Source organism: Cygnus olor, chromosome 29 (genome assembly GCF_009769625.2).
Source record: "Cygnus olor isolate bCygOlo1 chromosome 29, bCygOlo1.pri.v2, whole genome shotgun sequence".
Lineage (NCBI taxonomy): Eukaryota > Metazoa > Chordata > Aves > Anseriformes > Anatidae > Cygnus > Cygnus olor.
The window spans coordinates 2,441,855-2,455,886 of NC_049197.1; the positions used below are offsets into that span (position 1 = coordinate 2,441,855).

Genomic DNA, 14,032 nt, shown 5'->3' on the forward strand with positions numbered 1-14,032 from the left:
CGAGCGCTCACCTGGCTTCCCAGCCCCTGGAGTGTGTGTGCAAAGCCTGGAGATAAAATCGCCTTCGACTCAAAACCAGGCAGCGTTCAGCGGGAGCCCCAGGAGCAGGAGCGTGCGCAACTCCGATGCTGCCTGCCGCCAGCCCTCGGACTGCGCCAGCAGCCGCGGCGGGCACACGTGCACCGAGCGTGCGCTGCTTCCACGACCTCCCTGGAATTTCCCCTCCTTCGTCTGCCTTGTAAAGCTGACCGTGGTGAGCACCTAGCCACGACCGGACGCTTCTTGGCCCGCTGGTAGGTCGTGGCGTGCTCAGCGTGGCCCCGCCGGGGTGCGTGGGCTCGAGCCCCTGCTTGCAGGGGAAGGGTTAACGCTGCTGTGGGGTGTTGCCGTTTTTGCGCTCGTTGGGTTTGAATAGAATGGATTTTTTTTTTTTTTTTTAAATCTGGGGCTAATGTGCAATTCAAATCGTGTTCAGTCATCGCCCGATTGCTCCTTTTTAATAACAGCTGGACTCTTCGGGGGGGAAAACTCTTCTGGGGTGCCAAGCTTTTTTCTGGGGTGCTGTCAGAGCCAGGTGTAAGGCTGCTAAACCTGGGGCTGTGCAAAAGCCTTCCCACGCTGGGGTGAGTGAACTTCAGGACGGAAGAGCCTCTGTAAATGCCGTATGATATTTAAGATGCTGTTCAGCGGGTGCAAAGAGATGAAAAGCCCTTTCCAAGGCCTTTTGCCTTGCGGTGCACCTGAAGTGTGTCTCCTTCACTTTGCCATGTGGCATTCCTGACATGTTTGTTTCATCTCTGACGTCTAAGTCGAAGAATGCTTTTCAACTCCGGCACTGAAGCGCTGGGAGAGTTGCAGGTGTACTCTTAGCACTTGTCTGTGACTTTTTGTCTTCCTCCCCCGCTGATCCCGTTTGGGGTGAGCATAAACTTCTAACTGTGAAAGCTGCAGTGTCTTGACACAGGAAAACCTCAGAACTGCCGGCTGTTCAACACGAGGTACGGAAAACCACTTCATTTTCTGCCTTCCCAACCTGTTGTCTGAGCTGGGTGGTGGAAGAAGGGGCCAGGAGCAAGCTCTGCAGCCGCTTGGTGCCCTCAGCATGGGTAAAGCTGAAAAAGCTGCTGAGAATTGAGGTCGTGCCGTAAGGAAGCCCGCCAACGATCCCGTGTTGCTCGAGTTTCGTTAGTCTGAATGAGTAAATGGGGACCTCTCCGGTGTACAGCCAGAGCTGGGCACAGCATTTCAAACAACTGATGCCCTTCAATTTTTCCATCTCCTTCTGTTAATAAAGATCTTAGATTTCAGCTCGTTCTTGCGCTACATCTGTCCCACGCAGATACAGAAAGCTTTTTACAGGTGAAGTCAGCCAGAAGATCAAGCTTTACTTTAACGTGAGGTGGCTTGGTGGGCTAATTCTGTAATCTAGTTCCAGAAAAGGCAGCAGCAAATGTGCAAATCCTCCGAGGCCACTGGGAAGCAGCTACACTGGACGCTCCTGTGCTTGGAGGAGGAACTTGCAGTCGCCCTCTGCTTGCTGTGAGGCAGTCAATGGGATGCTTCTGAGTTGTGCTTCTGGCACTGGGGGTTTGTATCTGTTTTCCTTGCAGATAAAGCCATGCTTAATGTTTCTGGCATGCATTGAGGCCCTTGGATCTGCATAAGTGGCGTAATTTTGAACAAGCTGCGATTTTTAGAAATCATCCCTTCGTGCTGGCGGCATCGAGGGTCTCTCTAACGCGCTGTTTGTGTAAGGACTTGGGGATAGGAGCTTGTATCGGATATTCGAGCTGCGTGGGGTCCTCGTGCTGGCGTTATCTTGGAGAGGGGCTGCAAGTGTCTGTGCTGGTCTCAATGCGTGTCCCACTGTGGCGAGCTCCAAGCCCTAGGCCCCATGAAAGGCAGTTTTGCAGGTCCAGGTGGGAAGGGCCGCCGGCTGCGCATGGAGTACTTCTGTATGGGCTCTGGCTTCCCCATTGCCTTTTGCCTCTGGGTGATGGACTCCAGAAGGACTTGGGAGCGCTCAGATAGAGCCTTCACGGAGGAAGAAACAGGAGGAATAAATACGTTGAGATGAATTTCAAAAAGGTGGTGGGTGACAGCTGTGCGTCCTAGGATTGGAGTGTTTCTGAGAATAAAACCATCAGTTGCTGTCATTCACCCTCTGGGTATGAAATTGGAAGCCCAGTTACCCTTGAGTGTTTCATAACCTTTACCTTTTGGAGGTCAAGGCCATGTCATCATTAATCTACCATCGCCTGAAAGCCTTGGGGCTCTGCTTTTCATCCTGCCATCCGTCATGCTGCAGCGAGATACAGGAGAGTGACCAGAAGGGCCCGGCTTACACACATGCGGGCACACACCCTTCCTTTCTCTGAGGATGAAAACACCGAGGACGTGATTACGGAGGAGGCTCGTGTCTCTCTCTCTCTCCGCATTTGTGATGAGGACACTCCAGGGTTCATCTGCAAATTCAGAACGGTTTTCTCCTGGGGCTGCTCTAATCTGCAGAGAGAGAAGCGCTCTGACCGCGCAGCGTGAAGCTTGGCTTGGGGGCAGATTTCGCAGCAGCCTGGCTGTTCCGACGTGGTGCTGGTGCACCAAAGAAGTCACCCCGTGCCCCCTTGAAGGAGGTGGTCGCCTTACCTGGTACGTGGCTGGTACCAAACCGTGGCAGCGAGCCATGGTCACGCCGCGGGGTGGCTGTACTTGGACACGTGGAGCATCTCCGGTGCGTCGTTCCCCTTCCCGTTGGTTCCTGCCTGTTGTGAATCTGTGCAGAGCCTCCCGAAGAGCCAGGCTGCTTCTTCATTTTTCCCCTGCCTAGGTGCTTGCGATGAGCCTGGCGCTACTCCCGAAGCCTCGTTTCACAGCGCACGCATGGAGCAGCTGCTGTGTAATCTGTGTGCTTGAGCCTGGATGCTGCGAGCACAGAGGTGGACGTGCTAAGAGACGGAGCGGCCTCGCTGGCCTCATCCCCTGCAGCAGCTCACGTGGCGCGGAGACCAGAGGTGCTCCCGGTGAATCATTTATTAGCAGCCCGAATGTGCAAACAGGTGCTGGGGGCCGAGGGCAGCGCTCCCGTTCTTTGCTCTGAACACGAAAGGCAGCGAGAAGCTTTTAAGTGATCTGGGATCAACCTTGGCCTGCCCGCTAAGATCGAGGCGGGCGGTGGGGCTTTCCCCTCGGGAAGAGTTTGGGTCCTGGAGGTGAGTCGTGCAGAACGTCCCAGCAGAGCGCCGCTGCCGCGCCACCTCCGCACGGGGCGTTGCTGGCGGCGTGCTGAGCCCAGGAGGCAGAGGAGGCCGGGAGGCTCGCTGTCAGAGGAGATGTGAGCGCTCGGCCTCGCGGGGAGCTTGTGTGGTTTTAAAAGGTAACCAGCTGTGCTCTCCCTGCCCCGAGCGCGGATCTGTTCCGCTCGCAGGGCAGCGGTGAGTGCCAGAGCTGTTCCGCGCACCATGGAAACCATGAATTAATGCCTTTTGGCATTAACTCTTCCACCACCAGCCACGGCACTTCTGCCTTCTCCCAGGAGAGAGGGAACGGTCCAGTGTTTAAATGGATCCTTCCAGCTTTTGGGAACAAGTGATATGAGCACCTACAGCTGGGTGCGATCGCTGCTGGCTGGAGCTGTGCAGCCCGGGCTGCCCCCTGGGTCTTTTCATGGGCTCACCGGGGGCTTCTCAGCTCGCCTCGCTTCACCAAACAGCTGCTGCAAGCCCAAGGTCCTTGGAGCAGCGCTGAGCCCCGCTTCCTCGCCTCGCGGCCCCGCTTCCTCGCCTCGCAGCCCCGCTTCCTCGCCTCGTGGCCCTGCTTGGGGCTTCTCGCCCAGCCTTGGGGCTGCAGGCAGCGCCGTGCCAGCAGCTCGCGATGCTCACGGGGGCGCTCCCTTGCTCCCAGACCTCGGGAGAGGTTTTAGCTTCGGGCCTTGGAGTCCCTCCGTACAATCTTTCTTCCTCTCCTTCCCCCACCCCCGTTCGTTAGACAAACTACAAAATAACGATCGTGGCGTGAGTGCAGAGAGAACAAGCCTAGAAATAGCAAGGTTAGAAAATAAATCTGACATCCTGCCAGAGAGGTCAGCTTTCCCCGCAGATGCTGGTGCGCCCATTTGCGCGCCGGAGCACGGCCCCGGGGCACTGCCAGGGGTTGATAGATGCGGAGATAGCAGCGTTTTGATAGAGGTAATTTTCCTCAGATGGGTTTCAGCACCCCATGAATCAAAACCTGTCAGCGAGAAGCTAAAGATGGAGTGAAGTTTATTGTACGCGTGTTTGCATCTGACACTGTCGTGCTAGGGGGTCAAGTGAGCGAGATCATTAGAACGGTGTTGATTTAGGGCGACGTTGTGTGCTTTCCCTGCAGGGCACTGGCGGGGGCGGAGGGGCGGGGGTGGCTTACTGAAAAAATAAATAAAACCCTACAGCTCGGTGCGGTCCCTGGGAGCCTCCTTTAAAGACACAGCGCTCGCCTTTGCCAAAGCGGCTTCGGGGCCTGCCTCTGCCGAGCGGGATTTGCACGGCGCGGGCACTGGTGGCGATTTTTCGGGGCCCCTTTCACCGTCGCTGAGGGCATGGCTCGAGTTTTCTTTGTGTGGCCGTGGCGGGTGCTGCGCTGCTCCCGAGAGCAACTTTCTCCCGTGGTGGTAATCCCTCCCCGCGCCCTTTGTTCGCAAGCCCCGAGCCTCGCTGCTTTCGGGGATGCTGCCGCTGTCCGAAGGAGGGCAGGGCGCTGGGTCGGGCACCCCTGGGAGCAGGGGACGGGCGTTCGCCTGCAGCCCTGGGGCCGGCCAAGGCACCGAGCACGGCCCCTGGTGCTCGGGTGCCGAGGACCCCGGCGGGGGGACGTAGGTGGGGTTAGGGCCGGAGCTGCCTTCGGAGCCACCCTGCGGGGCGGCAGGAGGGCAGGTGAGCCGAGGACACCACTGGTTCAGCGGGACCTGCGGTGTCGGCCGCGCTGTTTGGCAACGACTTAATTATTAAAGGAGTGTGCGGGAGGAAGGGTGTGTGCGGGAGGAAAGGAGTGTGCTGCTCCGGCCACGGCTGCTGGTGGCCTTCTGTAGAGCTGGGGCTCTTGAGAGCCTTGGGGCGCCCCGGCCCAGCTCTGCGTCAGCCCCGCTGCCACGGCGGCACCGGGCTCCTTGGTGTCCCTCGTGTCAGGAGCTGACGTGGGCAGGTTGTTGCCATTCCTTCTTTGGGATAAATAACATTTACCTTCAGTAACATCTAACACGCCTTTCACATACCGAAGCTGTACCTGGGACAAAACCCCGCTGCTCGCTGTGCTCACAGCCTGGACTGTAAACGGGTCCGGGTCTGGCTCAGTCCCTCTGCCCTGCGGGTAATCGCAGTTGATCCAGGTGGAGCACTGGGATTTGAGGCACTTTTAAAAAATTCTTACTAAAATGATGCCCCCGTGGTCCTCATTCCACTCTGTGCAATTCTCAAGGCCCAGGCGATGACGTTGGCAGCCCTCGGTTTGCGAGGAGGTGAAACGGCCACGGGAGGCCGTGCGCCCGCCGGGATGGCGAGATGTGGCTGGCGGGTTGGGGAGCGAGGCTGTGAAATGCACTTAACGGCAGGGGAGGGAGGAGGAACTGCAGCAGCAGCAAAGCAATCAGCTGGCCTTAGCTGTAGAAACCTAGAAGAGGCCAGAGCGAGGGGATAAATCTACAGAAAGTGGATGCGTTGAGGCTTTTAGGGCGATGATGGCTTGGGCTATTACCGCTGATGAGGACATCAGCGTGGGTGATGGCAGTGGAGATAAAAAAAAGAGCCTCCAGGCTTTTTGGAGAACCTCGAGAAAACAGGGATCTGAAGGCTCTGGGAAATGTCAGTGGGGATTTTGCTCGTTCAGGCTGGAAATAAATTAAATGGGACTTGGGAAGATGGGGTGAGTGCCGAGCTTCCATCTCCAAATGGAAACGTTTCCAAGAGAAGGGGCATGGAGTGCAGCGGGCGGGAGGTCACCTGCGAAAACCATCAGCTGGGGCCGGCCCCTGGGGTCTGCTCTGCTGCAGGGCATCGTGCTGGTGCGCAGAGCCCCCATGGCAAGCGCCCTTTGCCGAGGCAGACGAGAAGCTGGCTCGGCCTGGACATTTCTGTCCTGCTCTGGGAGCAGGGGGAGGAGGAACGCGATTTGCCATAAATACAGGTAACTCGGGGCCTTGCCAGCAAAATAAATTTCCATCCTTCTTTGTGCCAGAGTGAAGAAGACGAGAAGCTGAAGAAGAGGAAGGAGCGGTTTGGCATCGTGACGAGTTCAGCTGGGGCTGGAGCTACAGAGGACACAGAGGTAAAATCCCCCTACCGAGAGGGTGGGCAGCGGCTGCCACAGGCGTCTTGCTGCTCCCCTTCCTTGTGCTCCGCAGCTGCCCGTGGCCTGGATGCTTCTGGGCCCTCTGCTCGTTGAGAATAAAGCCCCAGAGACTCCGTAGCATAATGAGCACTGAGATACTGACCCCGTTTCCAGCTTTTCTCCTCCGTGCTTTGTACTGTCCCCTCGGCGTATCTCTCTTCTGTGTATTTGGCCCATCTTTTAAATTTGTAACCTCCTCAGGGCACTTCTGTGCTGTTTTAAGCTTTCCTCTGCTTCACATCGTCCTCAGCCACTGTACACACTAGCTTGTCCTCCTCTGACACGGGGAGCTCCCGGTGAGCTGTGGGGAGCCCCACATGCAGCTGGGGGGCCGCAGCCACCTTCCCTAGCGCAGGCGTCGAGCGCCCCGCTGCTGGGGACACGGGGGCTCCTCCATGGACAGAGACTCCCTCGTTAACAAACGAGCAACGGCTGCAGCAGGACGAGCTGCTGGGGCTTGGGAGCTGCTTAACCAGGTGGCTCCAGGGTTGGGCACACCAGAAGCGGGTTCGGTGTGCTCCCCGAGAGCCATCTCGCCGGTCCAGGTGGGGCGCAGGGGCCTTTTTGTTCCATTCTTAGCTCGCTGCAGAAGCGCCGCCCCGCGCGGAGCAGCGTTCCCAGCCTGCCGCCGAGCATGGGAGAATGAGCCCCCGTGGCCCGTGCGGAGGGGGCGGCTGGGCTGAGGGATTCCATGCTTTTCCGTTAGGTCACTTGGAGATTGTGCCTGGAACAAAAAGGTCTTTTTACTAGTATTGTGTGCACTCAAATGCACCTTTCCCCTGGAGATTCTTGATTAGGGCTTCTGTTGCCCCCAGGCTATTTATCCTGCTAAAAATTAAGATTTATACGCCCCTCGTGTATCGGCTTAAAGGCATATCTGAGAGACGCAATAGTATATTTAATGCGTTTTAGTGTGTCCCTCTCACCTTTTCCATGAATAGGCGAGTGTTAACCCTTTGCCCTTTTACATTTCCCACCTCCCCACTGCCTGGAAGGGTTTCTAGGCCTCTAAAGTAGGCATTGTTCCCAGCTCAACCCTTTTGTAGCGCGTTGCCAGCAAGATGAAGTGACTTCAGCAGCACTGTATCTCAGGCACTGTATATTTCTGCTACTGGATTTGGGGGCTCTCTTTGTCCCAGGGTTAGAAGAAAACCTTCATAGCTCCCTGCCAAGCGCGGTACAAAACCTTCCCTCCAACGGGCTTTGTGTCGGCGCGCTCAGGAAGGGGCTGGAGCTGCCGTGCACGGGCGTTGTTACCCACGCCAGGCTGGTAGGAAATCCTCCACCAGGCTGGGCGAGGCTTTAGAAGAACTCATTCGCTGGTCTTGGTCTTGAATTTCCTTCTATTTGTTTTTTTTTTTTTTGCAGGCAAAGAAGAGGAAAAGAGCAGAGCGCTTTGGGATTGTCTGATGCCGGTCCTCCCTAGCTTCCCCCCACTTGCAGTGTGCCTCGAGTGCGTGCATACTCTTTCTCTTTCCCCCACTTTCTCTCACTCTCACACTCTGTTCTTCTAGGTTTTAGTGATGAGTAGACAGGGAACCCCCCATAGTTGTATGATTGTGCTACTTACTCTTTCAAGTTACGAAGTTTTTTTTTTAAAAAAAAAGAAGTAGGGCAAAAAGAAGGAACTGGTCTTATTGCATCTTTGGTAGCCCGAAGTCCTGCAGCCTGGTCCTTCCCCGGCTGTCATAGGCACGGCTCTAGGTTAAAAATTCACGTTTGCTGCTGGAGCAAGGAACCATTGGAAGTGTTTGATGTTTGCTGTCTCGATGCTGCCTCCGTCTCTTGGTCTTCTCCTCCTTTACCTTGTGAAAACGGGCCCCGAGGCTCAGCTGTGTCACGGTCTCTTCCTGGCGGCTGGGACAAGGACACTTCATCAGGAGAGCACGACGTGGGATGCGGGCTCCGCTCTGCGCCCCGGCAGGTTGCATGGCAGGGAAGGATTTGGTCTCGTGTTTTCAGAAACGGAGGAGTGGCGCTTTGGTAGCCAGCACACGGGGCAGTTTCGCAGCTGCCTTCCTTCCCAGGGTGAGGCTAACAGGGATTGTCAGAGCGGGAATTGCCGGTTAACCTTAGATCGAGACTGGTGTCCTAAAACGAGGAGGGAAAAGTAGCAGTGTGCTTGCAAACGGAGCCCGTTCTGACCGCTTCATTTATCCGGCCTTGTTAAGCCCTCTGGGGCTCCTGGCGTTTCACACACGTTTTCCAGGCCCCTCTAAGGTCAGCGATACATTTCGCTCCTTAAACACAACGGCAGAATCCCTTTGTCCAAGCGTGTTCTCAGGCTGGGTTTCATTTTCTCCTCTCTTTGCTTCAGAGCAGCTGGCGAGCTGGTTGACTCGCACACTTGCTGAAGAAGCCTCGCTCTTCTCTGAGCTGCCGGAGGGTGCAGGAGGGCACCGCTGTTGCCCTAGGACCTGCGTTCAGGGCAGAAGATCTCGGTCGCCGTGCAGAAGGCAGTTCCTTCTGCATTAACCGGGACCGTTGCGGTCAAGTTGTGGGGCAAAACCTCGGCCGGGTCCCACGGAAGGCAGCGCTGCCGCAGCCTGTTAAGCGCACGTTGTTGCTGCGGCGTTTTGGAGGGCACCTTCATTCCTAGCGGGCTGTAACAAGCAATTCCTCGGGGTGGCTTGTGTGGGCACACAGCAGCGAAGTGTAGGAGCCCGAGGCCAGTGGCCGTCGGACTGGCAGCGCCATGGCAGCGAGAGCAGCCGCCTGGTGCCCTTTCTTCCTTCTTTGTATGTAGAGAATTAGCTCCAGTTGCAAGCGTTCGTTCCTGCCACACCTTGTGCAGTGCTTTCCCTCGCACGGATACCTCGGCCCCAGGTATAAGCAGAGGTCCAGGCCTCCGCTTGGATTTTTGGGTGGGCATTTTGGCTGAAATCCTTCTGTTGTCTGGAGACTTACTGAAGTTGTAGGACTTTTATTTCTGACTGTAACCTTTTATCGGAAGGGTGTTTGCGTTGTCAGTGCTTGGTTCCTTAAGACGCCAGAGAACAGCAGATGTATGTACAAATGGGAGCTTTTCAGAGGCTTATACCTGATTCTTAATAAGCAATATATATATATATTTTTTAACATAGAAGTCTTCAAACTGCTTCTGTTCCACTAATGTCTGCAGTCTGACTGCATGTGTGCGCCCTCAGTGACTCTAAGCAATACCTTGGACATTTGTTTACTTTCCCAAAGGGCAGCTAAAAGCCACAGGGTCCGGGTTTCGTTGTGTCTTGGGTTGTCGATGGCTGAGTGAATCGAAGCTCCCTTGCTCTTTCCCGATTTAATGTAATAACTTTATTCTGTCGTTTGTTTTATTTTTTTTGTATGTCAGATTTTGTAAGATGTATTTTCTATTTGGCTCATGATCCTTCTGCTGGTTATTTGCTTGAGATGTTTTGTAGTGTGTCAGGGCAAACACTGCATTTCGTTCTTGGTTTCATAATAAAACTGCTTCTCCAAGGCAATTCTGGTGTCTGTCGGTTTGACGTGTGGCGCGGCCGCGCTGGGGGCCGGAGCGTGCTGCGGGGATGGAGCCGCGACGGACGGACGGATGGACGGACAGATGGATGGGTGTTGGTGCACCACGGCCGTGGGGAAAGCTGCTGCCGCCCGCTGCTCCCAGCCTGCCCCGGCTCCTCGTCCCCTCTCGCCTCCCCGGAGCCACCCTGCTGCTCCGGCCGGGGGCAGGACTCGGGGCTGGCACCCAGCGGTAGCGGAGCTGGAGCCACGGAGGTGCGTAAGGACAACAGGGCCAGTGCTTCCCTTTGCTGCTGGTGTGGGTGCCGGGAGCCATGGGTGGTCAGAGAGACAAGGGGGGGCGGACAGAGCTCTCCTGGTATCCAAGGCTTTGTCACAGCAGCTTCTCCGGGCTTCCAACCTCATCAAGCTGAGAACCAAACTCGGGGGTGCCGGTGCTGTCCCCTTCCCGGAGCAGGGACGGGGACCTGGTGCCTGGCCACGTGTCCCACGCAGTCCTTCCCCGTGACATGGGGCTGGGTCCAGCTTCTTCCCGTCCCCTCCCCTGGCCAGGGCTGAGCCTCCTTTGGCCATGGCACCGCAACCCAGTGAGCTCCGCGCGGGGCCACGTCCCCAGCCCGCTCCCAGGGCCGTGCGCGGGGGCTGTTGGTGGAGGACACTGCATCTTTCAAAGGCTGGGCTTTCCCCTCCTGGGTGCAGGGGAGAATCGTTCCAATCACACTGTGTTTAAAACACCACCTAATTTATTTTTCCTCTCCAAGCTGGGGGCTGCTCGTGACTAATTTGGGCTGAATAGGCGAAGAAAAAAAGCAGCGGGCACACAATGAGTGGGGGAAAGTGTGGGAAAGCGAGCGAAAGAAAAGGAGGGCCGGGGCTTGCAGCGTGAGAGCTGGTAACGCCGTGCAGTGCCCAAATTCAGCATGAAGTCACTTTTCACAGCAGACGCTTGGGCTGTAAATGCGAGTGGGACTATAGGTCAGGCCTGGGGGGGCCAGGGGCGGGAGCAGTGGTGGGGCTGTGCAGTGTGGGGGCCACGGAGGAGGTGGGGGCTCGGTGCGCAGGGGGCTCGGTCCCGAGCCAGTGCCAGCGCCACTTCTCTCCACGGCACCCGGCTCTGCTCCCCGCGGCCTCCCTGGGTGGGTTGGAAGCGTCTTTTGTTTAAATTCAGGGAAATGAGGGGACAAAAGAGTGCAGGCCGGCGTGTGCAGGGACGAGTGGAGGGGCTGCCCCCCACCTGTGCTGCCCTGGGGCCAGTGAGCCCCTGCGTGGGGCTGGGAGCGTGGGGCTGAGCCCACGGCCGCGCCTCTCCATGGGGCTGCAGGAGGGTTCCTGCGCCGCGCCAGGACCTCGCTTTCCCTCTCCGGACTCACTGTTTCTGTGCTCCTTGCCCCGAGGAACCCAAGCGCTGCCCTTCCTGAGCAGTGGCGAGGCACGGGGGCCAGTCGGTGCCATCAGCCCCCTGAGGTTTTCCTGCTGCAGAGGTGGCTTCACAGATGCGTCTGCTGGGGGACAGGGAAGGACGGGGGACGCCCCACGTGAGGTACTCACCGCCCCATGCCTGAGCATGGGATGCTTCGGGGACCTCAAGGACCCCGCAGTCCCGTCGCCGAGTGCCGTGGCCAAGGGCTGAGCCACCCGGTCCCCCCGGTGCTGCCACTGTGCCGTGCCCCGCGCCAGCATCTCCCCGGGACGTGGTGAGGTCGGTGGATCCCAGCCAAGCTCCCTGTTGATGGTTTAATTACTGTGAATGCTGCGTGCGGGCAGTCTTGTTAGGCAGTGGAGGGGAAGGTTAGGGAGCCATATTATGTCATGGTGCAGCTGTGGGTGGTCGCCCACACGTCCCTGTCCTAATTTGTCCCTCTCCCCCCCGCCCCAGCCCTGCCCTGGGTTTCGGAACTAGGTCAGCTGGTGGCCGGGGAGCCACTGATGTGGGGTGCAGCCTCGGGGAGACGTGACGGGAACAAAGGCGTGCGCTCGTTAAACTCTTGACATCGTCCCCGAAACAAACAAACAAAGGGGACCAAGACCTCGCGGTGGCCATGCGGGGGCAGCGGGCAGGTGGGGGTGTGGGGGTGCCCCGGACCTCACCGCCACCAGTGTTTGGTGCCACACATCACGTCCCGGGCTCTGGTTTGGTTCTGGTGCCATTGCGCAGGTCCTGGAGCCCTCCGGGGGCTTTATCCATGGGAAAGCTGGGTCCAGAGGAGGCTGGGTGGGTTCTTCCCCAGGTCAGCGCAGGTTTGGTGCCCTGTGCATGGCCAGGACCTCAGCCCTGCCTGGAGCCTGCCTGCGGCTGGGCTGGGCTCGGGGAGTCTCCGATGGAGCAAGCAGAGCCGGGGAGCAGCAGGGCAGCGAGGATGGGGGCACACGGCAGCTGCCGAGCACGTCCCCAGGCCTTTGGGAAGGGACCTTGGCTCCGGCACAGGGAGCGCGAGAGCTGGGAAGTGGCGCAGCTCCACGGGGCCGCTGGGGCCTGGGACCTGGCCGACCCCGGGGCTCCGCACTGGAGCCGAGCCCTCGAGCCTGGGCCCCGCTCGTGCCAAGAACCTCGCAGCTCCATCCCGGCCCCGCGGCCAGCGACCCCAGCGCCCCCCCAGCTGTGCACCCCTGTCCCCCGCCGAGCCCAGCTGTAATTAGCTGCGACATTCTCGGCATACCTGCAGCTCCTAATGAGGCTCCATAAAGGCTGCCCAGCTCTGGTCTCCTCCGGCCACCTGTAAATCTCAGCTTTACAGTGTGGAGCAGAGGCAGTGGAGGCTGCCGGCGCCCACGTGCTCAGCGTCCCCTCCGTGGGGCGAAGCTGCCGAGGAGCGGGGCTGGGGTGAGGAGAGGTCGGGGCTGCACTGGCAGGATGGGGATGCTCTTCCCAGCCCGTTTGGATGGGTTTGAGGGCATTTGCATGCTGCCCAGCTGGTTCTCAGCGTGGTTTTTGAAGTACAAAGGCAAATGTTTGTGGGGGGCTTGGGGAGAGGGGGGGAGACGCACTTCTGGCACCAGGACCGAGCGGGGCACGGGCGTTAGGGCGGATTTCTTCCCCGCTCATCCGCTGCTCCGCAGCCGGCAGCAGGGAGCGTGGGAAAAATGAGAAGCATCAGGAAACATATTTCCCGAGCCAGCCAAGGCTGGGGGCGCTGAATCGAGGCAGAGGCTCTCGAGGGAGGACATGGGGGGGCTGCGGGATGGGGCGCGCGGTGCCGGAGGGCTGCGGTGACGCAGGGATGCAGTATGGGGGCCGAGCCCGCCAGGGATGGGCAGGCAGCGGTGGTCCCGGCGTGGGGCAGGGAGGCGAGGACCTGGAGGACGGGGTCTCCTCATACACCCCTGTGCCTCCACCAGCAAGTGGCACTGGGGGGGTGGGGGGTGATCCCTGCGCCCTGCAGGAAAATGGGGGCTGGGGGGGGGTGCCCATGTGGGCCCCCCTCTGCAGCATCCCTGGGTGTGAAGCTGGGGTCCTGGTGGGCACTTGGGTGCTGTGCAGAGGGACGGTGGTGGCAAGGAACCCAAGCGAAACGCATTTCTCAGCAGTTTTCCCCTTTTTTTTTTTCCTCTCTTCTTTTTGGCTATATAAATTTTTTATTGTACAAAAGGTCTAAAAAAAAAAAAAGGAAGGAACTGGGACAGAAGCAACGGTTAGCATATACACCAGAGACTAACGCAAGATACAAAACGAACGTGATTTATACAACACAGTAACTGAGACGATCACTGAGCTTTTTTTTTTTTTTTGCCTTTCCTGTCGCTTCTCCCAAAATATTATTATTATTTTATTTTTTGCAGGGACGCCGGCGTGCCCGCTGCTTTCGGCTCCTGCTCGGCCACATCCGTGCGCGATTCTCCCATGGGTGAGCGGTGGCCACGCTGCATCCTCCTCCCAGGGGCGCAGCGTGCCCGTACGGAGGCTGAAGCCTGCCCGCGTGTCCCCAGGGCGGAAAATAAATGGGCACTGCAAGTAAAGCCTTGGGTGTCATCCAGAGCCCCTGAGGTAGGCAAGAGCACGAGGAAGGGGACTGAGTCCCGGCCAGGGGAACCTCGCGCCATCCCCATCCCCACATCCCCACCCCCGGGGGATTTGGTGGCACGGGGACAGGGAAAACTGCGATGAGGAAGCGCAGGCGTGGGAGCACCTCAGCCACGCGGCACAGGGGATCCTGTATCAAGCCTCTCCTCCTTTCCTTTCTGTAGTGCAAATGGGACCCTTGCC

At 58.2% G+C, this 14,032-nt stretch overlaps 1 protein-coding gene and 1 long non-coding RNA gene across 3 annotated transcripts in view; one reads left to right on the plus strand and one right to left on the minus strand.

Annotated features, from left to right (window-relative positions):
- LOC121061146 (SAP domain containing ribonucleoprotein) overlaps nt 1-9,818 on the plus strand; it is a 29,305-nt gene extending 19,487 nt beyond the window's left edge. For both annotated transcript variants that reach the window (XM_040539573.1, XM_040539575.1), the window contains 2 exons: nt 6,205-6,294; nt 7,726-9,818. In XM_040539573.1, coding sequence (XP_040395507.1) covers nt 6,205-6,294; nt 7,726-7,767 — 132 coding nt within the window. In that variant the 3' untranslated portion in view covers nt 7,768-9,818. The remainder of the gene's footprint in view (nt 1-6,204; nt 6,295-7,725) is intronic.
- On the minus strand, nt 9,631-13,169 carry LOC121061168. The gene is made up of 2 exons (XR_005814982.1): nt 11,920-13,169; nt 9,631-11,554 (listed from the first exon to the last, which is right to left on the minus strand). It is a non-coding gene; the product is annotated as an uncharacterized LOC121061168 (long non-coding RNA).
- Between the last annotated feature and the right edge of the window lie 863 nt (nt 13,170-14,032).